This window comes from Bufo bufo, chromosome 5 (genome assembly GCF_905171765.1).
Source record: "Bufo bufo chromosome 5, aBufBuf1.1, whole genome shotgun sequence".
Lineage (NCBI taxonomy): Eukaryota > Metazoa > Chordata > Amphibia > Anura > Bufonidae > Bufo > Bufo bufo.
Window position 1 is genome coordinate 450,325,270 of NC_053393.1, and position 25,747 is coordinate 450,351,016.

The 25,747-nt window shown below is 45.3% G+C and overlaps 1 protein-coding gene across 1 annotated transcript in view; it reads left to right on the forward strand.

Moving 5' to 3' along the window:
• TRA2A (transformer 2 alpha homolog) overlaps positions 1-25,747 on the forward strand; it is a 42,823-nt gene that overhangs the window by 15,884 nt on the left and 1,192 nt on the right. The window contains exons 3-7 of the mRNA XM_040433654.1: positions 7,049-7,214; positions 7,312-7,500; positions 20,205-20,320; positions 24,116-24,199; positions 24,601-24,668. Of these exons, the coding sequence (XP_040289588.1) occupies positions 7,049-7,214; positions 7,312-7,500; positions 20,205-20,320; positions 24,116-24,199; positions 24,601-24,668 (623 nt within the window). The remainder of the gene's footprint in view (positions 1-7,048; positions 7,215-7,311; positions 7,501-20,204; positions 20,321-24,115; positions 24,200-24,600; positions 24,669-25,747) is intronic.

Genomic DNA, 25,747 nt, shown 5'->3' on the forward strand with positions numbered 1-25,747 from the left:
AAAAAGTGTAATATAGAGCAACCAAAAATCATATGTACACTAAAATAGTACCATCAAGACTGCCACCCTATCCCGTAGTTTCCAAAATGGGGTCACTTTTTTTTTTTTTTTTTGAGTTTCTACTCTAGGGGTGCATCAGGGGGGGCTTCAAATGGGACATGGTGTCAAAAAAAACAGTCCAGCAAAATCGGCCTTCCAAAAACCGTATGGCATTCCTTTCCTTCTGCGCCCTGCCGTGTGCCCGTACAGCAGTTTACGACCACATATGGGGTGTTTCTGTAAACTACAGAATCAGAGCCATAAATATTGAGTTTTGTTTGGCTGTTAACCCTTGCTTTGTAACTGGAAAAAAATGGATTCAAATGGAAAATCTACCAAAAAAGTGATATTTATCTCTTTTCCATTTATTCTTGTGGAACACCTAAAGGGTTAACAAATTTTTAAAAATCTGTTTTGAATACCTTTTTTGAGGGGTGTAGTTTGTAAAATGGGGTCATTTTTTTTGGGTGGTTTCTATTATGTACGCCTCACAAAGATTTACTTCTAAGCCTTCTAACGTCCCCAAAAAATAAAATGGCATTCCCAAAATTAGCCAAACATGAAGTAGACATATGGGGAATGTAAAGTAATACGGTAACTATATTTTTGGAGGTATTACTAATGTATTATAAAAGTAGAGAAATTGAAGTTTTGCAAATTTTTTTTTTCTTCTAATTTTTGTTAAAATTTTTTTTTTTTTTTTTTTTTAAACCACTGTCATGAAGTAAAATGTGACGAGAAAACAGTCTCAGAATGGCCTGGATGAGTAAAGGCGTTTTTAAAGTGATCACCACATAAAGTGACAGATTTTCTAAAAATGGCCTGGTCCTAAGGCCTTATTCACATGTCCGTTGTTTCTTTCCTGATCTGCTGAACAGATCTGGACCCATTCATTTTCAATGGGTCCTGAAAAAAAACGGACAGCTCAATGTCTGATTTTTTTTTTTTTTTCAGGACCCATTGAAAATGAATGGGTCCAGATCTGTTCAGCAAAAAATGGAACAGATCAGGAAAGAAACAACGGACGTGTGAATGGACCCTTAAGGTGGGGAATGGCAGGGTCCTTAAGGGGTTGTCCGGGTTGTTTAAATTCCTCCCCACCCAGCAGGACCTTTTTGAAGAGATCTATACTTTCCTGCTCCCTGCCAGCTGTTCCAGCTCTGTGGTTGTTTTGTTTTTACTAGACTTCCAGTCCACACCTGTCAACGTTCACACCGACTGTGTGATATTCACCACTACAGCCAAAGATTGGCCTAAGTGGTATACCCAAGCAGCACGTGATCCAGCAGTGACATGCTGCCCTGTTTTTAAAAATGCAGGAAGTTCACTGGGGGAGAAGGGGATTAAATAAAAATACTTAGACAATCCCTTCAAGGGCTACAAAAAAATATGAAAACGTTTTGAGTCAGAATACGGCAATGCAAAGAGAAAATAATTTTAAATGTTTTTTATATATATATATATATATATATTTATATATATATATATATATTTATAATTTTTGTATTAAAATTTGATATTGTAATCAACCCACTGAATGAAGTTAACAATTCAGTTTTACTTCATAAATGATGCTGTAAAAACAAAACCTGGTGGAATTGCGTTTTTTTTTTTTGTTGTTTTTTCCCCAGTTTCACCCTATATGGATTTTTATTTCCCCCCCCAGCTTCCCACTGCATTGTATAAAATATTAAATGGTCCCATAAAAAACAAACCCTCATACAGCTTTGTGAACAGAAAAATAAGTTATGGCTCCAGGAAGGCAGGAAATAGAAAATAAAAATAAATCACTGCAACATGTTTCAGTTAAAGGGTAACTGTCACATTTAGACCCTAATTTCAATTTTCATATATGTAGTTACTAATAACATGATATTCCAGAATCGGTTACTATTAGACTGACTGACCCCATATTTAATAAGATTCAGCCCTTAGCAACCAGTCTGCATAAAACTGCAATTTCACTATTCAGTTAAGATGGCCGCCACTGCCCTCACCCTGAGACTAATCCCGCCTGCCCTCACTAGCCAGTAACAATAGCCCCCCAAAAGTGTCAGTAACCAGAGCCCTCCCCCTAAAGGGTTAATCTCCTGCAGCACAAAGGGGTCTTCTTACCACATGTTGCTTTCATTTATACACTGAGCAGACGGCAGATCTCCCTTCCCTTGTCTGCGCTGCTTCAACTCTGCATTCTCCAGCTCTGCTGAGTGAGGGAGCGACTGCCAAGCGCAGGGACAGGGAGAAGTGCACACAGCCCAGGCACTGTTATCAGCTGCTGGGGAGGACCTGGCTTTAATCATTTACTTACTGTCCCTGGCTGTCTGTAATGTGAGCCTGCACGCTGCGTGCTCCGTCTATCGGACCATGCCTAGCAACCCTATTTTAAGCACAGGTAAAAGTAGGCAGTACAAGGGACAAAACTGTGGAATTAAGGGGTAATGAATACACAGTGAAAAGTTGAAATAGGGCCACTAAGGAGATATTAATCACCACAATCCAATACTCCAAAAAAATTTAAAAAAAATAAAATAAAATATACTACAGTTATCCTTTAAGGCTACATTCACACGACTGTGTTTAGCGGTCTGAAAAAAAAAATCCACAAGGATTATGATCCTGAATACAGATAAGATCTTTAGCTGAATCTCTGTGGGAATGGAGTTCATGAGCAGATGTGGCTAATGAGCAGCAGCACTTGTATGCAGTCTCCATTCCCACAGTCTGTCCTGTCCATCCTCTCTGTACTTCATGTCTTCTGATGAGATCCATTTCCACAAGGATTCAGCTAAATATCATATTAAACTGTATTCAGTATCATTATCTATGACAAGCATAGCAGAGAGGAGGATGAGGCAGCTCTTTACCTCAGTCTTGTGAAGTAACTTATCCTGTGTGATTAGCACAGGTTTTGCCTATACTAACAGGGCAGCCATTTTGTTCTAATAATTGCTCCCCAGACAAAACGAGCCATTATAACTAGGGATCGACTGATTATCAGTTTTACCGATATTATCGGCTGATATTCAGTATTTTGACAGTTATCGGCATCTATTTTGCCGATATTCCGATAACTTATTGGGAACAAGGATCGCGCTGCTGACAGCGCTCTCCGTGTTCCCTCAGCAGCACAGGGGAGAAGGAAGCAGTGTCTCCCTCCCCCCTGTGCTGCCGCTGCCGCAAATGAGAGGAAGGAGGACAAGAGAAGGGGAGGGGCTGTGGCCGCTGCACCACCACTGAAGATACCTCTCTCATTCATTCATATACAGGAGGCGGGAGCTGGCTGCAGAATCACATAGCCGGCTCCCGACCTCTATGAGCAATAGCTGCGATCTGCAGTAGTTAACCCCTCAGGTGCCGCGGATCACAGCTACCGCTCATAGAGGTCGGGAGCTGGCTATGTGATTCTGCAGCCAGCTCCTGCCTCCTGTATATCAATTAATGAGGGATTTCTTTTCATTGGTGGCGCAGTGTGCCATTGGCCCCAACCCCCATCCCAGTATTAAAAACATTTAAACCCTTTTTAATCATTGGTGGCAGTGGCCACAGGATCCCCTGCTCCTCCGATCGGAGCCCCAGCAGTGTAATCCCGGGGCTCCGATCGGTTACCATGGCAGCCAGGACGCTATTGAAGCTCTGGCTGCCATGATAAGCTCCATGCTGCTGTGTGCACAAAGCACAGAGCAGCAGGGACAGTGTGAGCTCCTATTCACCCTGATAGAGATCTATCAGGGTGAATAGGACAAGGGTTCTAGTCCCTAAGGGGGCTAAAAGTTAGAAAAAAAAACCACACCAAAATATTAAGTATAAATGAAAGAAAGATTTAAAAAAAAATACACGTTAACAATAAACATATCAATTTTCAGCAGATTTGTCTAGGAATTTTTTATTTTTAAAAAAATTAAAATTACCAGAATATCGGTATAAATTATTGGCTATCGGCCTGAAAGTTCACAAATTATCGGTATCTGCCCTAAAAAAAAAAATCTATCGGTCGATCCCTAATTATAACTAATGAAAGGTATCTGGGAATATATTTATAATAAAGTAATATTTGCGTATTTTAATTTTCTTAATTCCCGGCTAAACCCTTTTTAATGTAGTAGGTCCACTTGAAAGCCAGCCATTCTGAGCTGAGCTGGATGCGGGGCACTAAGGAATGCTAACTCCTTCCCTGGGTGCTAAGACTGAAGCCAGTTGGTGTGCGTCAGCAGAGGGATAGATTCAGGGCCTTGTGTGCCATGGAGTAAAAGGGGATAAGGCTACCAAACTGGAAGCAGTGTATCCGCATGTGCCTCCAACATCATAGTAACATAGTACAAAAAGACATTTGTCCATCCAGTTCGGCCTGTCATCCTGCAAGTTGATCCAGAGGAAGGCAAAAAAAGGTAGACGCCAATTTTCCCCACTTTAGGGGAATAAAAAATTCCTTCCCGACTCCAATCAGGCAATCAGAATAACTCCCTGGATCAACGACCCCTCTCTAGTAGCTATATCCTGTAATATTATTACACTCCAGAAATACATCCAGGCCGCTCCTGAACTCTTTTAGTGAATTCACCATCACCACCTCCTCAGGCAGAGAGCTCCATAGTCTCACTGCTCTAACAGTAAAGAATCCTTCTATGTTTGTGTACAAACCTTCTTTCCTCCAGACGCAGAGGATGTCACAGTCCTGGGGATAAATAGATGATGGGATAGATCTCTGTACTGACCCCTGATATATTTATACATAGTAATTACATCTCCCCTCAGTCGGGAGACACCAATGCTGTGGCAACACATTGGCGTCCCACAGATGTGTTTGCAGGGGGCCAGTGATGAAAGGCACCACTGAACCTAGGGAGCTAAGCAGCCAGTATCAGTTATTTCCGATGCTGGAGTACAGTCAGTACTGGACTCCTGCAGCGATCTGCTGCTCTTTACCAGTACAGTCTGTGTGAGGTCTCTTCAGTCTTTGCAGCCTAGGACAGGATTAATGGCCTTGGTGGCAGGGACTGAAGAGTATACAGGCTGTGCTGATACAGTGCCCCAGAAGAGGAAAGAAAAAAAAACTTTTCAACACTATTATTGTGCACTAAAATTTAATTAATTTGATTAATCACGCAGCCCTAGTTCACACGTATTAAACACACTGGAGCTGAAATGTATTCAGAAAGTCTGCAGTGTTTGAGTAAAAGCAAATTAAATGAGATTTTACTTAAGGTGTACCTAATAACAATTTGATATTGATGACCAATCCTGACAAGAGTGTTAGGCCTCATGCACACGACCGTTGTTCTGGTCCGCATCCGTTGCTCCGTTCCGTGGCCCCGCAAAAAAATATATAACATGTCCTATTCTTGTCCGTTTTGCGGACAAGAATAGGCATTTCTACAATGGGCCGGCTGTTCCGTTCTGCAAATTGCGGAAGGCACACGCACGGCTTCCGTGTTTTGCGGACCGCAAAAACTGAACGGTTGTGTGCATGAGGCCTTAGGCCTCATGCACCCGGCCGTGGCCGTATTGCAGCCTGCAAACAGCGGGTCCACAATATGCGGGCACCGGCTGTGTGCTCCCCGATTTACTTGAATGGGTCCGCAATCCGGAGCTGTGGTGCGGAGCGAAGGCACAGGAGCACTACAGAATTCTTCCGTGGTGTTTCTGTGCGGACGGATCACGAACCCATTCAATATAAATGGGTTCGTGATCCGTCCCGGCCGCCGCACGGACATTGCCCATGTGTTGGGGACCACAAATTGCGGTCACCAATGCAGAGAACAGCCGTGTGCATGAGGCCTTATGGGAAACCAGACAACGGTTTGTCCTCTGCAGCCAGTAACTTTTCAGATATTGTGTAGTGTGCTCTGTCTCGTTCACAGTGAAATCTGTCAGAAGAGCTGCCCAACTGCTCCGTTTATAGTCCTTCTCTTTACACTCCTGAGACTGATTTCATCGTGGAGGAGTCGGAGCAGACTACATAATAAAAGTTGCTGGCAGTAAAGGACAAAGTGTTAGGCCCCCTTAACATGAGCGAGTTTTCCGCGCAATGCGTGACATGAACGCATAGCACCCGCACTGAATCCTCACCCATTCATATCAATGGGTCTGTGTACACGAGCATTTTTTTTTTTTATTATTTTTTTTTCATGTATCAGTTCAGCGTTGCGTGAAAAATGCAGCATATTCTATATTCCTTGTTTTTCACGCAGCCCTGGCCCCATAGAAGTGAACAGGGCTTCAGTGAAAAACTTATTGCATCCGGAAGCAAGTGCGGATGCAATGCGTTTTTCAATGGTTGCTAGGAGATGTTTGTAAGCCTTCAGTTTTTTTTTTTTATCACGTGCGTGGAAAAACGCATCAAAACGCATTGCACCCGCGTGGAAAAAACTGACTGAACTTGCTTGCAAAATGGTGCGAATTTCACTGAACGCATCCGGACCTAATCCGTCACACTTGTGTGAAAGATCATAATGATGCCGAAGATGTCCTTTTTTTAATTTAAAAAATATATAATTTTTCCCCTCTGGGAGTACAGTATTGATGACCTCTCCTCAGGAAAAGGGCTCATGCACACGACCGTATAGCCCTTATTGCGGCCCGCAAACAGTGGGGTCAGCAAAACACGGCACTCAGTGCTGCAGATGCGGGCCCACTGCCTTGAATGGGTCCATGATCCGCAAGATACAACTTGCTATAGGACTTCACCTATTTTTTGTGGACGCACAGGTCGGAAGCCCAAACCACTACAAAATCGCTTCCTTAGGCTTTCGGGTTCTTTCCTCCGCACCACAAAAAGATAGAACATGTTCTATCTTTGGCCGTATTTTGTAAATGACGGACCATTCAAGACAATGGGTCCACACTGCAATATGGAGTGCACATGGCCAGTGCCTGAGCATTAAGGACTGCGATTTGCAGAAAAGTTGGAACAGATTTTTGCCAAATCTTTGAGCTGATTATATTACGGTGAACTGTTTTGACTATAATATTCTTGCTAAAATACTCAAGTGATCCCATTGATCTTTTACAGTACTAGGTCTAGAAGACGCTCCCATAGAAGATATTCTCGCTCCAGGTCTCGATCACATTCGCGCAGAAGACGATCAAAAAGCAGATCCCACAGCCCAGAAAACAGACGCAGGAGGAGCCGAAGTCGCTCTCCAATGTCCAACAGGAGGAGGCACAATGGTAGCAGGGTATGTTGTCTGTATATGAGCTTCATTTTGAATATGGGGAAAAATTAGATCTGGACAATTTTTCAAACATTAAAATTCTTGTTTTTCACTTTATTAGGCAAATCCAGATCCAAACCTCTGCGTCGGAGTCTTTGGTCTGAGCTTGTACACAACTGAACGAGAGCTAAGAGATGTGTTCTCTCGGTATGGCCCTCTCAGTGGTGTGAAGGTGGTTTATGATCAGCGAACTGGACGGTCAAGAGGATTTGCATTTGTCTATTTTGAACGCGTAGAGGATTCCAGAGAGGTAAATGTCAGAACAAAAAGTTTTCTTTCTTGTGTATGTCTTAGGCCTCATGCACACGACCGCATGTATTTTGCGTTCTGTAAAAAAATGGATGACGTCCGTGTGCAGTCTGTATTTTGTAGAACGGAACAGCTGGCCCCTAATAGAACAGTACTATCCTTGTCCGTAATGCAGACATATATACAGTACAGACCAAAAGTTTGGACACACCTTCTCATTCATAGAGTTTTCTTTATTTTCATGACTATGAAGGCATCAAAACTATGAATTAACACATGTGGAATTATATACACAACAAACAAGTGTGAAACAACTGAAAATATGTCATATTCTAGGTTCTTCAAAGTAGCCACCTTTTGCTTTGATTACTGCTTTGCACACTCTTGGCACTCTCTTGATGAGCTTCAAGAGGTAGTCCCCTGAAATGGTCTTCCAACAGTCTTGAAGGAGTTCCCAGAGATGCTTAGCACTTGTTGGCCCTTTTGCCTTCACTCTGCGGTCCAGCTCACCCCAAACCATCTCGATTGGGTTCAGGTCCGGTCACTGTGGAGGCCAGGTCATCTGGCGCAGCACCCAATCACTCTCCTTCATGGTCAAATAGCCCTTACTTTCAAAGTTTTCCCAATTTTTCAGCTGACTGACTGACCTTCATTTCTTAAAGTAATGATGGCCACTCGTTTTTCTTTACTTAGCTGCTTTTTTCTTGCCATAATACAAATTCTAACAGTCTATTCAGTAGGACTATCGGCTGTGTATCCACCTGACTTCTCCTCAACGCAACTGATGGTCCCAACCCCATTTATAAGGCAAGAAATCCCACTTATTAAACCTGACAGGGCACACCTGTGAAGTGAAAACCATTTCAGGGGACTACCTCTTGAAGCTCATCAAGAGAATGCCAAGAGTGTGCAAAGCAGTAATCAAAGCAAAAGGTGGCTACTTTGAAGAACCTAGAATATGACATATTTTCAGTTGTTTCACACTTGTTTGTTATGTATATAATTCCACATGTGTTAATTCATAGTTTTGATGCCTTCAGTGTGAATCTACAATTTTCATAGTCATGAAAATAAAGAAAACTCTTTGAATGAGAAGGTGTGTCCAAACTTTTGGTCTGTACTGTATATATTATAAAAAATCTCTTTGCGGAACAGAACAGGTAGAAAAGTGCGCTGATCTGTTCTGGCCTGGGATCAGTAACTTTAACGCTGAGCTTGTTTTACAGATGTTACTACTTTGTACACTTGTACAACCTGCCTGTTACACAGCTTGAACTAACAAATTTGAGACCATTGCATATCTCATTCTAAGAATGCAAAGAGTGAGGTTATTGCCTAAATGGATGATACCTTGATTTAGGTTTCATGTGGCGTGTATTTTGGCGGGCTGTTCCAGCAGAGAACAGCCTACTGGTATTCTCCAGATCTGGCACTGCTGTATGCAAACGGAATGATCGCCGGCCCCATGAAATATAATTGGGTCCAGTGGCGATCCGGCCGTGTTGTCGCAAAAATGCCAAGAATTGGCCAAACACAAACCACTGCCGCTGTTTGTGGCATTCTCTACTGGATTGCAGTGCCACAGATGTGAAAGTAGCCTTAGTTAGTAAAATTAAGTAATCCTTCATCTACACTTTTTGTAGTGCTGCAAAGATGATTTTAACTATTAAAGGGATTTTCTGGGCTCAGGGCTGGACCCCACCTCTTCTGTGTGCCCTTCCTATGTATGAGAGGAGCATCGGAGAATTTCCTTGCTCCAATGATCCCGTTTGCTTGGCTGCAGCGTGAGCCAGTTTGTTTTGAGCCGTTGACGTATTGGGCTTCCTAACCCTATGCTAAGTGTAGGCTTCAACCTACCAGTGAGCCCGGTGACATCACTGGCACAAATGGTCAGTGTATAACGCTGCCCTAGGATGTTTTAGAGGTAGGTACTAGTGGTAGTACCAAGCAAAGAGGAGCATTTGAGCAAGGAAATGCTCAGCTCATATAATGAAGGGATATCCGGGTTCAGCCCTAAACCCGGACAACTGCCATAATATAGCCTCAGCGTAACTTGTGCCAACAGTCTGCCATTTAATTGTCTAAAAACTGGGACTGTCTGTTTTTACATTCACCCCTGGGGTCTAATATAAGCTGGTAACTGATCTGCCAAATTAGGTAAAAGGTGAGGCATTAAGAGGTTTTCCACTGGAAAATGTCAAATGGCTATGAAATGGTTAAAAAAAAAAAAACTTTGATTTTTCTCCTGTCTTGACATGGCTGGGCATGCTGCAGCCAGTCATTGGTTGAGCAACATTTCCTGCCGTGGTGAGTCGGGAGCACAATGGGGACTGGTGAGACGAGTACAAGCTAATTGGGGCAAGGAGGGGGATTAACAATTTACTGGCCATCCAATATTTTTTATTTTGTATTTATTTATTTTTTGTACCACTTCACATCCCGGCCATTTGCCCCCTTCCTGACCAGGCCTAATTTTGCTAATCTGATGTATCTCACTTTATGTGGTAATCACTTTGGAACACTTTTACTTATTCAAGCCATTCACAGATTGTTTTCTCGTGACACATTGTACTTCATGACAGTCATAAATTTGAGTCGATATATTTCACCTTTTTTATTTATGAAAAAATCCCAAATTTAGCAAAAATCTTAAAATTCGCAATTTTCAAAATTTCTATTTCTCTGCTTTTAAAACAGTGATACCTCATAAAATATTTATTACTTAACATTCCCCATATGTCTACTTTATGTTGGCATCATTTTGGAAATGCCATTTTATTTTTTTTAGGCTTAATTTTTTAGAAGGCTTAGAATTTTAGAAGCAATTCTTAAGAAAATTGCCAAAACCCACTTTTTAAGGACCAGTTAAAGTCTGAAGTCACTTTGTGGGGCTTACATAGTGGATACCCCCATAAAATTGTATAAGCTACACCCAAGTTACTTAAAACTGATTTTACAAGCTTTGTTAACCCTTTAGGCGTTCCACAAGAATTAAAGGAAAATGGAGATAAAATTTTCAAATTCACTTTTTTTGGCAGATTTTCTTCTTTTTTTTTAACACATTGAGGGTTAACAGCCAAACAAAACTCTATTTATTACCCTGGTTCTGTGGTTTACAGAAACACCCCACATGTGGTCATAAACTGCTGTATGGGCACACGGCAGGGCGCAGAAGAAAAGGAGCGCCACACTGTTTTTGGCCCCCTTGATGCACCATTATAGTAGAAACTCCCAAAAAATGACCCCGTTTTGGAAACTAGGGGATAAGGTGCCAGTTTTATTGGTCCTATTTTTGGGTACATATGACTTTTTTGATCATTCATTATAACACTTTATGGGGCAAGGTGACCAAAAAAATGGTGGTTTTAGCAGTTTTTATTTAGGTCATGTGAGATTTTTATAGAGCAGATCGTTACGGACGTGGCAATACCTAATGTATACTTTGTCTTATTTATTATAGTAGCCCCAGTTACAGGAGAAATACACCCCCCAGAGAGGCTGTACAACGCAATACAGCCTCAGCGCAGGGCTGATCGAGGTCTGTGAAAGACCCGACAGCTCCTGCACTCTCCGGCCCCGGCGGTCACATGACCGCCGGGCCGGAACAGGAAGCGCATAGCGCTTTGTGCTCTGTATATACAGCGCTCGGTGAGTGCTGTGTATACAGCTATCTAGAAGGCAGGGACACCTGGGAACTGTCCCTGCCTTCTCTAAGGGTTGCCCTGCTGTCACTGACAGCGGGCAACCCGATCTGCAGCTGCACTATTAGCGTGCAGCTGCAGTCTCTGAATAGACGTTCAGGAACGCCCATTCAGAGATAGAGAACCACCTCCCGAACGGTTTTAGTCTATGGGCGGACGGGAGGTGGTTAAACTGCAAAGCTTGAAGTGTACCTAAACCTTTTATATATTCTTTATTTATTAAACTGTTGTAAATGCTGTGAAATACATTTTTCTAATATGCTGTATATTTTCCCAGTGCAATAGGCACCTGAAATGCAGGTGCCTATTGCACTTTAGGATCTGTACTCCCATACAGCGCTGTGTTTGGGAGTATGGAGAGCTGTACAGGCCGGAGCGTCGCTGCTTCTGCCTGTATGAGCCTGGCACAGATTGTCAGGCGTTAGCAGAGCAGACACAGGCAGAAGAGTGATTGTCTTATGTCTGCTCCTCTGTCCGCTCTGCTAAAGCCTGACCTAGACAATCGAGCTAAGCTGCGAGTGGGTGCATGGCATTCAAAAGTGAACTACCACGGCAGAAGAGTATTTGGCCGCCGGATTGAAGTTGTATGGGAAAGATTGCACAGAAGAGTAAGCGTTCCGTTGTTTGCAGGCTTGGTTGAAGTGCACCTTCTAGCTGTGTAAAGCACGTGATCACTTGTAATTCAGGAATGTGGTTAACACAGGGCCTACGTGGCACTCAGCCCCACAGATATATATATACATTGGGTTGTACAGTATGTGAGACTTTGTATCTATCTGACAAGTTTGTAGTGGATTGTGTGAAGCGCACTCCCCTTCATTTTGGTGAATAGTAAGACCTCATGCACACAAATGTATTTTCTTTCAGTGTCCGTTCAGGTTTTTTTTTGTGGACTGTATGCGGAACCATTAATTTCAATGGGTCCGCAAAAAAAGGACGTTACTCCGTGTGTTTTCCATTCCGCCAAAAAAAATAGAACATGTCCTATTATTGTCCGTATTACGGACAAGGATAGTACTGCTCTATTCGGGGCCAGCTGTTCCGTTCCACAAAATATGAAATGCACACGGATGTTATCTTTATTTTTTTTGCGGATCGCAAAATACATACGGTCGTGTGCACGGGTGCTGACAGCCATGTGAAGATATATCCAGATGGAACTCGGGCTTTGGGTTTCCTGTTGATTCGCATTCCCTGCTTCTACTTAAAAGGAACCGGTCACCTGTTATTAGAGCAGGAGAAGCGGAGATAGTTTTGTGGGAAAAGATTCAGTCGAATGTGTAATTCAACTAAGTCTCTGCTCTTTCTTAGGGCTCATTCAGACGGCCGTATGCTGTCCGCAAAAATACTGAATGCTATCCGTTTTTTTTGCGGATCCGCCAAAAAAATGAAACATGTCCTATACTTGTCCGTGAAAATCAGGACATGGCCCCATTGAAGTCTATGGGTCAGCAAAAATACTGAATGCTATCCGTTTTTTTGCGGATCCGTTTTTCTGCGGATCCGCAAAAAAACGGATAGCATTCAGTATTTTTGCGGACAGCATACGGCCGTCTGAATGAGCCCTTAAAGGGATTCTGTCTAGAGGTTTCACCCCTGTCAGCTAAACATATGCTGATGTGATCCGTAGCCTTATTTTGCTAAAAAAAAACAGGTTTTACTAACCTGTCACTCAAAGAAATAAGGTGCCCAAGGGGATGTCAAGGGATGCAAGGTGCCGGCCGCACCCAGTGCCGCCTTTCCAGACTTCTGCACCGCCTCCTAATCCTTTGTGCCGCCTCTCGCTCTCCCTCCATCCCCCCCCTCCTCCTGCTGTAAGATCTCACGCGTGCACACAGGGCTCTGCCTGATGCGCCAGTGCGGACTTCTCGATTTGGCTTCTTGAAGCGAAGTGCGCATGCGCCGGCACTTCGCTCAACCCAGGTATGACCTGCACTCTGGCGCCAGCCTCTCAGAGCCCTGTGTGCACACGCGATATCTGACAGCAGCAGGAGGAGGGAGAGCGAGCGAGCGAGAGTTGGCACAGAGGATTAGGAGGCGGTGCAGAAGGGTGGGTGCGGCGGGCACCTTGCATCCCTTGACATCCCCTTGGGCACCTTATTTCTTTGAGTGACAGGTTAGTAAAACCTGTTTTTTTTTTTAGCAAAATAAGGCTACGGATCACATTTAGAAGCCCACATTAGGAATCCTGATGAGGCCCTGAACATCAGCATATGTTTAGCTGACGGGTGAAACCTGGTGACAGAATCCCTTTAACTAACTAGGTGTGGACAAGAGTAGTGTTGAGCGAACTTCTTGTTCGGTTATAAAGTTCGGTGTAGAAGGTTTGGGTTATCCAGAATTCAGCGATGATCGGATGGATGCTCGGTATGAGATTGCATTGCTTTCCTACAACTGTGCTATGAAATGTCCCTACCCCGTCGTTGTGCGCCTGCGCGGCACACCTCCTTCCAAAGCTGGTAACGTCATGTCCGGTGCGGCCGGATGTGGCGACAGTGGAGAAACTTTATAGAACAGTGGCAACACCCCCGTTGCTCCTAGAGGATCGTTTGTATATATTAAAACTTTGTTTTGCCTTCAGCTGCCAAGCACACATGTGACAGGTCAGCAGGATTCATAGGTACAAATCTGCTGACAGATGCCCTTTAACCAGTTCAAGAACAGGCCATTTATCACCCATCCACACAGGATGTCAGAGGGGGTCTGAGCAGTTACACATTATGACGAGCGTTCTCTGGGTGAATAGGGACATAGTGCACATGGGCATGATGGGGGCAGGGACCCCTCTGATCATACACTTGTGGGTGGGGTGATGAAACGACTGTGATGCATTGATGAACGCTGCATGCCTCCAAGTGTAGCAGAAGTAGATCCAGGGGTGCTGTGTGGATCTGGTGGTGGTGTGCCCCTCAGACATTTCCTGCAGATGTCACTTTACCGGCCGTTTATTAGAGATGAGCACACTAGCTATGCATCGCCAGCCGCTAGGTGGCAGCAGTGGATGCGTCATGCTGCCGAGCTCCACTGTGTACCCGCGTGGCCTCGGTTCCGTGCTGCTCGGCAGTTGTGCAGGCCGGGGGATCTATGCAGTGCTGACTGACCGGCCGTCGTCTCGGCCGCACTCCACCTCCGCTTGGCTTTCGGCGCCTTCTTTACAGTCTGAGGCACAATGACTAAAGTCTGTGAGGCGTAGTATAGCGACCTGCGGACGTATCGCCATTGCTTGTGTGGTTCTACCTGCACCCCGCACTTTAGAAGCACTCCCTGCATTCGAAAATCTGACTACGTGAAAGGAACCTCCCCTACCTACAACAAACGGGCGCGGGGGGCGCGTGTCGCTTCTCCCCAAACACGCGAGCCATTTTGTGTTTCTCGCGCGTTACAACGTGGTGGAGCTTCCGCCAGGGTAATGGCTATACGATACTGCTGACGTCACAGCGTCACGTGGCACGCCCGGATCACGAGCTGCGCGCTTTTTCTAAGAAGTTTTTTTTTTCTTCTCGTGGAGCTCGCGAGTGTCAGCAGCGGAGTAGTGCGCAGAACCTAGTAACTTATATTGTACTGTAAAACGGGTGATGCTCGTGGTTAGGAAAATGGCGAGCTGTGTAGCACGTGTGATTTTTTTTTTTTTTTTTTTTTTTTTTTTTTTTTTTAATACTGTGAACCTGCTAGGTATGTGCGTTAAGGGATTGTACACTGAGATGGAAGACAGCTGCGTGGATGCAGAGGGAAGGGGGTATCTGGTTGTATGTGAGGGAGTGTACACGGAGATGGTGGGGGGGATGGGGCTGTTTGTATGCTGACATGGGAGGCTGTGTAGTATGGTGGTGTCTGGATTGTATTTGAAGGGGACTGTGGGATTGTACACTGAGATGGTGGTTATGGTTGAGGGCGGGGGTATATGGTTGTATGGGGGGGCCTCTGTTCTAAGGAGGTGTCTGGATTGTATATGGGGGGCTGTGTTGCATTTTATGCTGTGACGGAGGTGTGTGGGCTGTGTTAGAGCAAGGGGGCTGTTGGATTGTATGCTGAGATGGGGGGAGCTGTGTGTATGCTGAGGGGGTGTCTTGTGTGGGATTGTGTTGGTAGTGTGTGTAAAGGCTGTATTACATAATCAGATTAAACAGGCGATGAAGGAATCGCCTGCTCGCTTCCTGAGGAGACTGCTGTTACATGCAGCGATCTTGTCCACTGTATGGGGAGCAGCGATCGTTATTTGCCAGTGGCAGACTGATTAGCACGATCTGCCGTTTGCGTGTTCATCGGGTAAGGCTACTTTCACACGCGCGTTTGGTGCGGATCCGTCATGGATCTTCACAAACGCATCTGTTCAGATAATACAACTGCATGCATCCATTCAGAACTGATCCGTTTGTATTATCTTTAACATAGTTAAAACTGATCCGTCTTGAACACCATTGAAAGTTAATGGGGGACGGATCCATTTTCTATTGTCAGTGAAAACAGATCCGTCCCCATTGACTTACATTGTGTGCCAGGACGGATCCGTTTGGCTCGGTTTCGTCAGACGAGCACCAAAACGCTGCAAGCCGCCTCCAAAGCGGGATGGAGACTGAACCGATGCATTCTGAGCGGATCCTTATCCTTTTAGAATGCATTAGGGCAAAACTGATCAGTTTTGGACCGCTTGTGAGATCCCTGGATCTCGTAAACGGAAACCAAAACGCCAGTGTGAAAGTAGCCTAATACTGTATTGATATGGAAGTATTGGGATGACTTCAGCCCAGAGGTTGCAATAACGCCTGTACAAGCATCATAGATGCCTGTTCAAACTGTTTTAGGCCCCTTGCAGACGAGTGTGTCCGGATGCGTCCCGGGTGCATTGCGGCAAACCCGCGGAGTAGGTACGCAATTTCAGGCAGTTTTGACTGCGATTGCGTTCCGTTAAGGTTTTTATCGCGTGGGTGCAATGCGTTTTGCACACGCGTGATAAATAACTGAATGTGGTACCTAGACCCGAACTTCACTGAAATTCAGGTTTGGGTTCGGTGTTGTGTAGATGTAATTATTTTCCCTTATAACATGGTTGTAAGGGAAAATAGCATTCTGAATACAGAATGCTTAGTAGGTCAATTGAGGGTTAAAAAATAAATTAACTCACCTCCTCTTGATCGCGTCGTTGCCGATCTCTTCTTACTTCTGTCACCCCACTAAAGTCTTTTTTTTTGGCTACTTAAATTCCTTATACTGCGATATATCAATATTTAATGATATTACAGATTTTCGTTCTGTAGTTTCTAAAAAAAATTGACTTTTAAAATATGTAAATTACCCTCTACCAGCAAGTAGGGCGGCTACTTGCTGGTAGCAGCTGCATCCTCCTTTCATAATGACGTCCCCTCCCCATGTTGATTGACAGGGCCAGCGAACGCGCTCGTCCTCTGACTGGCCCTGTCTGCGTTCAAAATTTCGCGCCTGCGCCGTACCGGTCTTCAGTCGGCGCAGGCGCGCTGATAGGAGGACGCTCGCTCGGCCGCTCCATCCTCAACGCGCCGATGACGCCTACACCTGGCGCAGGCGCACTGAGGAAGGAGCAGCCGAGCGAGCGTCCTATAAGTGACAGAAGCCCTTTAAAGAAGTAAGAAGAGATCGGCAACTACGCGATCAAGAGGAGGTGAGTTAATTTATTTTTTTAACCCTCAATTGACCCACTAAGCATTCTGTATTAAAGAATGCTATTTCCCTTATAACCATGTTATAAGGGAAAATAATACAGTGAATAGACTGTCTTCTTAGCAACCATGCGTGAAAATCGCACCGCATCTGCACTTGCTTTTCACGCAGCCCCATTCACTTCTATGGGGCCTGCGTTGCGTGGAAAACGCACAATATAGTGGATGCTGTGATTTTTCACGCAACACACAAGTGATGCGTGAAAATCAATGCTCATGTGCACAGCCCCATAGAAATGAATGGGTCCGGATTCAGTGCGGGTGCAATGCGTTCATCTCACGCATTGCGCCCGCGCGGAAAACTCGCCCGTGTGAAAGGGGCCTTACTCTCTAAAAAAAAGTTAAGTGTACCAATACGTTGTAGACTTTTCTCTGCCCTTAATCAGCGCAGGGCGCTCTGAACAGCATGGAAGTGCATCAGTGGTGTCTGTGCCTGAAATAAGGAGCTTTGTTATTGGTTAGTTTGGGCGGTAGTGTCCTGCAGCAGAGAGAGCTGGCGGGAGCTGTAAGGAGTAAAGACAGCCGGGCATGTGTCCCAAGGACCGCGGCAAATAAGGCGGTGGTGGAGCTGAAGACTCTCCCAGACGTGCAGAACAAGGTGACAGCAGTGTGTAACCTTTGGATGTATGTGGTGCCAGTGTCATGTACACCTCATACATCACGCACTGCCCCACATGCTCCACACACTGATGTGTGTGTGTGTCATGCGTGTTGTGAATGCAGGCTATTAAAGCCAAGTGGTAAAGTACAGGGAGTATCCGCCATATTAGACTGGACTTTATCACTTCGCTATAATTACCTCATGTTATTTAAACCAGTAATGGTGTCCTGCATGTTCATACCACCGCTATTTATTTATTTTCTGCTCTGTTAGATGAGCAGAACAACAATAATAATGGAAGTTCTGGATGGAGCACGTAAATGTGATGTGAACTAGGGTTGGGCGATAGCAAAAATTTTCCCACAATAACAATATTAAGAAATTTATCGCGATAACGATATATATCGCTATAAATGCCTATTTAGAATTAAAAAAACTACTTGGGGCCACAATGAGATTATACTGTATGGGGTCAGCTGCAAGGAGACCCCCACCCAAGTGCTTCCGTGGGTTAATATATATATATATATATATATATATATATATATATTATACTGTGCATGTGTCTACAATGGCACACTATGGGGGGAATTTATCATGAGGAGAATATTTGAAGTCTGTTTTTCTTGTCTGTGTTGGAGTACTTTATTCCACATTTATCAAATGTCACAGGTTGTTTGATAAATTTATCATTGTTCTTAAACCCAACCTGTCTAGTGAAGCTCCTCCAGTTTTCCTATTCTTCCCTCCTCCTGGAGTGAGATGCCACTTTAAAATGATAAATCTAGTGAAACTCATTAACATAGCTAACCACGCCCACTTTTCCATCCATATTACAAAACTAGAGTGAGTGGGGTAAAAAAAATAGTCGCAAAAGTCCTATTTAGTGACTTTTTGATGCCAGAATTCTAGAATGAAGTTCTGCTAAATCAGGGCCTGTATATGATGTAACAGACCTACACATTAAACAGCCTTGGCGGCCTTTGCTACTAAGAAGCAGCATCTACTGCTACAAGGGGGCTCCCTGCATTGTACAATGCTTTAATTATGTGTCTCAGAAAGGAACATTCTGATGCTTACTTACCCTAGCAATGTTCCATACTGCACGATCCTTCCTAGTCCTCCTTAATAAAGTGCTGGGGCCTATATGGGGATGGTACAGTGGGGTCAAAGTGACTGCTGTCAGATCGGCGAAAATCAAGTAAAAACAAAGCCGAAACAGACGAGCCATGTCAGACAAACACATGGAACCAGCAGACACAAATCAATAACCAAATTACACCAAAGTCAATACCAGGAGAGACGCACAAGACATTTCCACTGTCACTCCTGCAGTTTCTGCCAGTGTGCCAGGCAGGGTCACAGCATCCATTTACACAGGCTGTGTCCTATCCTTGAAAATGACCTCAGGAGTCCTTCCTAGTACATAATAGATGGAAAAGGTCCTTTTGAGATATAGGACATTTCTAATTTGTTTTTTAAACAAATAATGTTAAAGGGGTTATCTGATATTGAAAATATCCCAGCCAAAGCCTGGGCCCCTTGTATGGATTATACTTACATACTCAGGGCACCTGTGTCGCTCCGGATTCCTGCATAGCCGCCGCTGCATCTTCCCATCACACAGATCAAAATATCCGGCAACTGGGAGAGTGGGCAATAGCAGGCCACGACTAGGACGAGCACGCTTGGGTCTGGTCTCCGTTGCGGCCTGCTATTGGCTGCTCCCCGGTCACTGGATGTTTTGATCCGAGTGACGGGGAGATGCAGCAGCGGCCATGCAGGAATCCGGAGCGACGCGGGTGCCACTGAGCAGGTAAGTATAATCCATACAAGGGGCATTGGCAGGGATATTTTCGATATCGGGTAACCCTTTTTTAACTTCTAGGAAAGTACAGAAACATCTGGTCTTGCAATCTCTGTAAAGTACTTTACCATGAAAATCACAGGACAGGATGTTTCTGCAGAGACAAGTGCTCAGAAGTCACTTGATAGTGTTTGTTTTTTGTGTTTTTGTTGTAAAGATTTTTCAGAAATGAACATAAAAGGCTTATTCTACAATAGTCGCCCATATAATTTTATTGTATACTATAATGCTGCATCCATGTAGAGGCAGTGTTACTGGACATAATTAATGACCAGGTCCCAATAGACAAGGGGATTTAGCCAAGTCATTGAAAAACCACTAAATCCTAACACAGTTCAGTAACTAGATCAAATGATGGTCCCTACAAATGATGGAGTCGGCTATTTCCTATTACTGGTAAGAACCAGGTCCTTATGGAGTAATAGGATTTAGCCAACTCGGCTGTATACGATTTCGGTTCAGGACCTGACCACTAGGAGGCAAAAAGGTCCTTACCAGTGATAGGAAATAGCCAGCTCACAATGAGTCGGCTATTTCCTATCACTGGTTAGGACCAGGTCCTTAGAGTATAGTATTTGGTATCAACCCTTCGGGCAGGTTAAGCCGCCATTTTAGCCTAGTGAGCAGGAGCAGTGGGGGTGGGTAGTGAGTCAGGAGATGGCAGCTGAGAGGCGGGGACCAGCGTGAAATGGCAGCCTGGTCTTGGGGAGTTTCACTTGTTCATTACTGGCGCAGGGCTGGCTGCCTGTTTCTCTGTGGTGATGGTGACGCGTGGGCACCCGTGACCGCGCACGTTCTGCTGCCGACTGTGGGTCGTCAATAATGTCCTTTGTTGTCTTACAGGCAATGGAACATGCGAATGGAATGGAGCTGGATGGTAGGCGGATTCGTGTAGACTTCTCCATCACCAAGCGGGCGCACACTCCTACTCCAGGCATTTACATGGGCAGGCCTACACAGTAAGTGCACGCTGATTTCACCGTAGGTTCTGGGGGCGGCTGGTGAAGGTACAGAGTGGTCAGCTCTGCTCACGGGAGGCCGGGCACTGTATGCTCAGAATGTCTGCCACCCCATTACTGTACACCTGCCTATGTGGTGTCTGCAGGGTTGTTTGTCATTTATGGCCAACATTCAGGGTGTATGCACACAATGCAGATTTTTCAGGTAGAAAATCTGTAGCATAATATGTCATCAGCTAATTAGATGAGATTTTGGAATCTCCTACACGGTGCTGAAATTTTTTGAACAGAAATTGACCTGCGATTTGGATTTTGAAATCTGCATCGTGTCAATTGTTTATGCAGGTTTTCAGTGTATATGTCGCCACCACAGCAATGCAAAGGGTGAGACCTGGGGCAGTTCTGCATCAAAATCTGCAAGTAAACACATTTACTGCACTTCGGTGCAGAAATGCAGTAAAAAACTCAGCAGAAAATCTGCATAAATTACGCTGCTGTGTGCATATGCCTTAAAGAGGACCTTTCACCGATTCTTACCCTATGAACTAAGTATACATACATGTGGAGCGGCGCCCGGGGATCTCTCTGCACTTACTATTATCCCCGGGCGCCGCTCTGTTCTCCTGCTATGTCCTCCGGTATCTCCGTTCCCTAAGTTATGGTAGGCGGAGTCTGCCCTAGCGCTGGCCAATCGCATTGCAGAGCTCACAGCCTGGGAGAAAATAACCTCCCAGGCTGTGAGCTCTGCGCTGCGATTGGCCAGCGCTAGGGCAGACTCCGCCTACCATAACTTAGGGACTGGCATCTCCGCCTACTATAACTTAGTGAGCGGAGATACCGGAGGGGAGAACGGAGCGGCGCCCGGGGATAATAGTAAGTGCAGCGAGATCCCCGGGCGCCGCTCTACATATCTGTATAGTTAGTTCATAGGGTAAGAATCGGTGAAAGGTCCTCTTTAAGCAGGGGTGGGGAACTTTTTTGCTGCCGAGGGCCATTTGGATATTTTGTAATCAATCGCGGGCCATACAAAATTCGGCCAAACATATAATTGACTTGAGGGTAAGTTACAAAAATTTCACTTCAATAATAAAAAAAAATAATAATCCAGAGAGCTGTATTCTTGCAGCACAAAATGGCACGTATATTATATAGTGCAGGTACCATTTTGACCAAATAGCAGTCTAATTTTTAAGTTCAGAAAATATATTTAATTCTTTCTCTTTCGTTGGCATTAATGGCAGCCAAGCTCATCCCAGAGGGGTTCACCCAGCTGTCACTGCCCCTTTTTCAGCGCCCCCAACCTACATCAGCCGCAGATCAGACCTTCCCCAGCCTCCAATCAGACCCCGCTGCCTGCACTGTCTTCAGGGCAGACCCCCAATCAGACCTCAGATAAACCTACCTCTCCAGCTTCGGATGGTGCTGCCACCAGACAGATTCACTCACTGTCCTTGGTCTTTCCGCTGTGAAGTGTGACCTGATGGGTGCACAGCATCAGATCACAGTGAGCGCCAGTATGCAATACGTCCTGACGCTCTACGTGTCGGCACACAGAGTGGGGCCCGGAAGAAAACCAGGGAAGGCGAGTACAGCCAGCACAGTGCTGTTCTCCCCTTCCTGTGCCTCCCACATGCTAATGACCAGCTCCATAAAGGGGACTATATGCTCTGGCAGGGAGTCGGGGGCCACATGAAATGATCCCGCGGGCTGTATGTTCCCCATCCCTGCTTTAAAGCGAACCTGTCACCATGATTTTGCGCATAGAGCTGGGGACATGGGCTGCTAGATGGCCACTAGCACATCTGCAGTACCCAGTCCCCACAGCTCTCTGTGCTTTTATTGTGTTAAAAAAAACGTTTTGAGTGATATGCAAATGACCTGATAAGAGTCCTGTAGCCGGAGATGAGTCAAGCGTCAAGGAGCCCAGCACCGCCCCGCGTCGTCCGAATCTCCTCCTTGCCGGCTGACGTCACAGAGCTGGAGCGCCGAAATCTCGCGATGCGCGTGCTAGCGCATGCGTAGTTCGTTCCCTGTGCTGATGCCAGCACAGGGAATGAACATGATGCCGACACTGCGCATGCGCTAGCTCGCGCATCGTGAGATTTCAGCGCTCCAGCTCTGTGACGTCAGCCGGCAAGGAGATTCGGAGGACGCGGGGCGGTGCTGGGCTCCTTGACGCTTGACTCCTCTCCGGCTACAGGACTCTTATCAGGTCATTTGCATATCACTCAAAACGTTTTTTTAACACAATAAAAGCGCAGAGAGCTGTGGGGACTGGGTATTGCAGATGTGCTAGCGGCCATCTAGCAGCCCATGTCCCCAGCTCTATGCGCAAAATCATGGTGACAGGTTCGCTTTAAAGGAAAATAAGGGCTGAAGATTGTCATTTCTGTAGCTATTAAAGGGATTGTCAGAGGGATTTACTTTTAAAAGGGTTTCCTTTTAATACGAAGGTCTACAGTAGGGATGAGTGAATGTGTTTTCAAGTTCGGCGTACAAGGTTCGGGTTATCTAAGAATTCCGTTGTGCATTCCACTACCACGGACCATAACTTATTGTCCATGGTAGCGGAATCTATAACGGAATTCTTAGATAACCTGAACCTTGTACGCCAAACTTAAAAAAACACAAGTTTGCTTAACACTAGTCCTAAGTATCTGATCATTTGGATGTCGGACCCCCACTGATGAGCTTTTTGAGAAGGCACACACACTCCTGTGAGCCTTAGGGCTCATTCAGGCGGCCGTATGAATGAGTCTGCATCCGTTCTGGAACGCATACGGACCCATTCATTTCAATGGAGCTGCAAAAGATGCAGATAGCACAGTGTGCTGTCCACATCCGTGGTTCTGTTCCGCGGAAAAGATAGAACATGTCCCATTCTTGTCTGCAATCGCAGACAATAGGCAATTTCTATTATGGTTGCGGCCATGTGTGGTCCGCAAATTGTGGAACGACTACATATACCCACCGCCCAAACCTCCCTCTGTGCCTTCACCTCCCTCAGTCTATCCTGCTAAACCTTGTACTGCCGCCAGTCACTAGCCTCAGCATCCCCTTCCTGTATATTGCCTCATTATCACAGAGGCTAAAACATTACATTGTGGCTGCAGCAGCGGAGAGGATAGGAGTAGCAAGTATTTTTTGTGATGGTGGTATAAAAAAAGTGAATAAAAAAAATAAAAAATAGCGACACACTTTTTAAAAGGTTTAGCCACTTGATGACATTTCTGGAATGGCATTAACTGACGTGTCCGGGGGTAGGAAACTCTTCCTCCTCAGTCCTTTCCGCAGCTTTCAACTTGAAGCCCCCTTGCTGCCCACAGGTCCCATATAAAAAACACTGGACATGGTGGTTGATGCATCCATAGCCCTCAAGATGGCGGCAGCCCCTTGATTTGTACACATGACTGCCTCTTAAGGTGCATCCTCCTTGGTGTATGTGCTGAACAGTCTGTGCCCTCACAAGAGGCCGTAGGATAGTTATGGCATTTTAGAAATATCAGCAGAAAGTAGCCAACTCCTTTACTGCCCGAAGAAGCTGAGAAACTGTTATTCAACATCTAAAATGACAGTCCACCCAGATGAATTTTGTGTTCGGGGCAGTGTTCACACTTGCCTTGTGGCTTCCATTCCGACCTATTGTTGGACATCTACCACCCAAGCCCATCTGGTCCCCTTGTCTGTCACTGTGGAGAGAGCATTGCATGCAGATATAACTATCGGCAACGCTGTGGCCAGTCTGAACACTGCTCAACTCTGAAAACATTAAAGTTTTTTTTTTTCCTCTTAAAGTGGAGGTGGCAGACGTCGAGAGAACTATGACAGAGGATATGACCGGGGAAATGATAGATATGAAGACTACGAGCACAAATACCAGTAAGTTGTGTGCTGTACTCCTTACTGACTGAGGAACTACTATTCACAAAGGGATCCATGCTTTATCACTCTGGTTACCAGAGGATTTCTCAGCAACTAGACATAACCTAAAGAATATTACTTCCATTCACAAGGTGCCGTTGATTTCCAGGCATGTTCCTGAACTGTGGTAGTCGGAAGACGTGATATACATATTGTGTGTTGGTGGGGAAATCTATTGCAAAAACTGCATGTACTAAGATGTATACGGCTCTTTTCGTGCCGAGTCCGTTCATTCTGTGGCGAGATGCCAGTCAGGGGGGGTTGAGGAATAGCTCTATAAAATGTGGCTGTACTTTGTGATTCCAATACTGTATATATGCGATAAGACATGTTTAAAATATTTCATATATTTGCCACAGGAGGCGATCACCTTCACCATACTACAGTCGTTACAGATCCAGGTCCAGATCCCGTTCTTACAGTCCAAGTAAGTGTACTGAAAATGTGCCATTTCCAGATCCACCTGGGTCAGTCTTTCTAATATACGTTGTTCCAATTCTTTTTTTCTATATTAAAAACTTTTAGATTTTGTAACTTCAGTCCAAATTTTTAAAAAATCATTTATTTTTAATTTTTTTACTCCTATAAATGATAATGTACAAACTAGGGTTGCACCGGGTATCGAATTATCGCTACCCAATCAATACTTTTGTACCCGGGTCGATTTTATACCGGTATTTGCCTTTTACCGATACTAGGCTGCGCTACTGCAAAGCCTAGTGTCGGAACATGGCGCGCGCTGCTCTCAGCGTGCACCATGTTCTCCTCAGCAGCACAGTGGAGAAGGGGAGGGGCTGGCGGCAGAATCACGTAGCGGCACCCGACCTCTGACAGGGAGCTGCTATCCATGGCAGTTAACCCCTTAGGTGCGTCACTTGAGGGGTTATTGTCATAGAGGTCGTTATTCTGCTGCTTTACAAATGTGGTGTTGGCCGCCGGCTATGTAATTCTGCCACCGGCACACGCCTCCTGTATTTGTATTAAACGTTATTTATCTTCATGGGGGCGCAGTGCGCCCCCCAGTAATAGTCATTGGTGGCAGTGGCCACAGGGTCCCCTCCTCATTGGTGGCAGTTCCGATCGGAGTCCCAACAGTGTAATCACGGGGCTCCGATCATTTACTATGGCAGCCAGGATGCTACTGAAGCCTTTAATGGCTGCCATGATAAGCTCCCTGCTGCTGTGTGCACAAAGCCCAGGGCAGCAGGGACAGTGTAAGATCTAGGGCTGTAACGATTAATCGACTTTATCGATAATATTCGATAACTGGATTCGTTGTCGACGAATCCAGTTATCGAATAATCGCCGATTCGTTGCTATGCGGGCGGTTTACTTTAAATCACTGCATCTTTATTTTAACTTGCAATGAAGCTCCAGTAACAGGCAGAGCGGACGGCGGCGTAACGTCACTTACTCACGTGATGCGCCTGCTCCGCCTCCTTCATTCATAAAGTGGGCGGAGCAGGTGCGTCACGTGAGTGAGTGACGTTACGCTGCCGCCCGCTC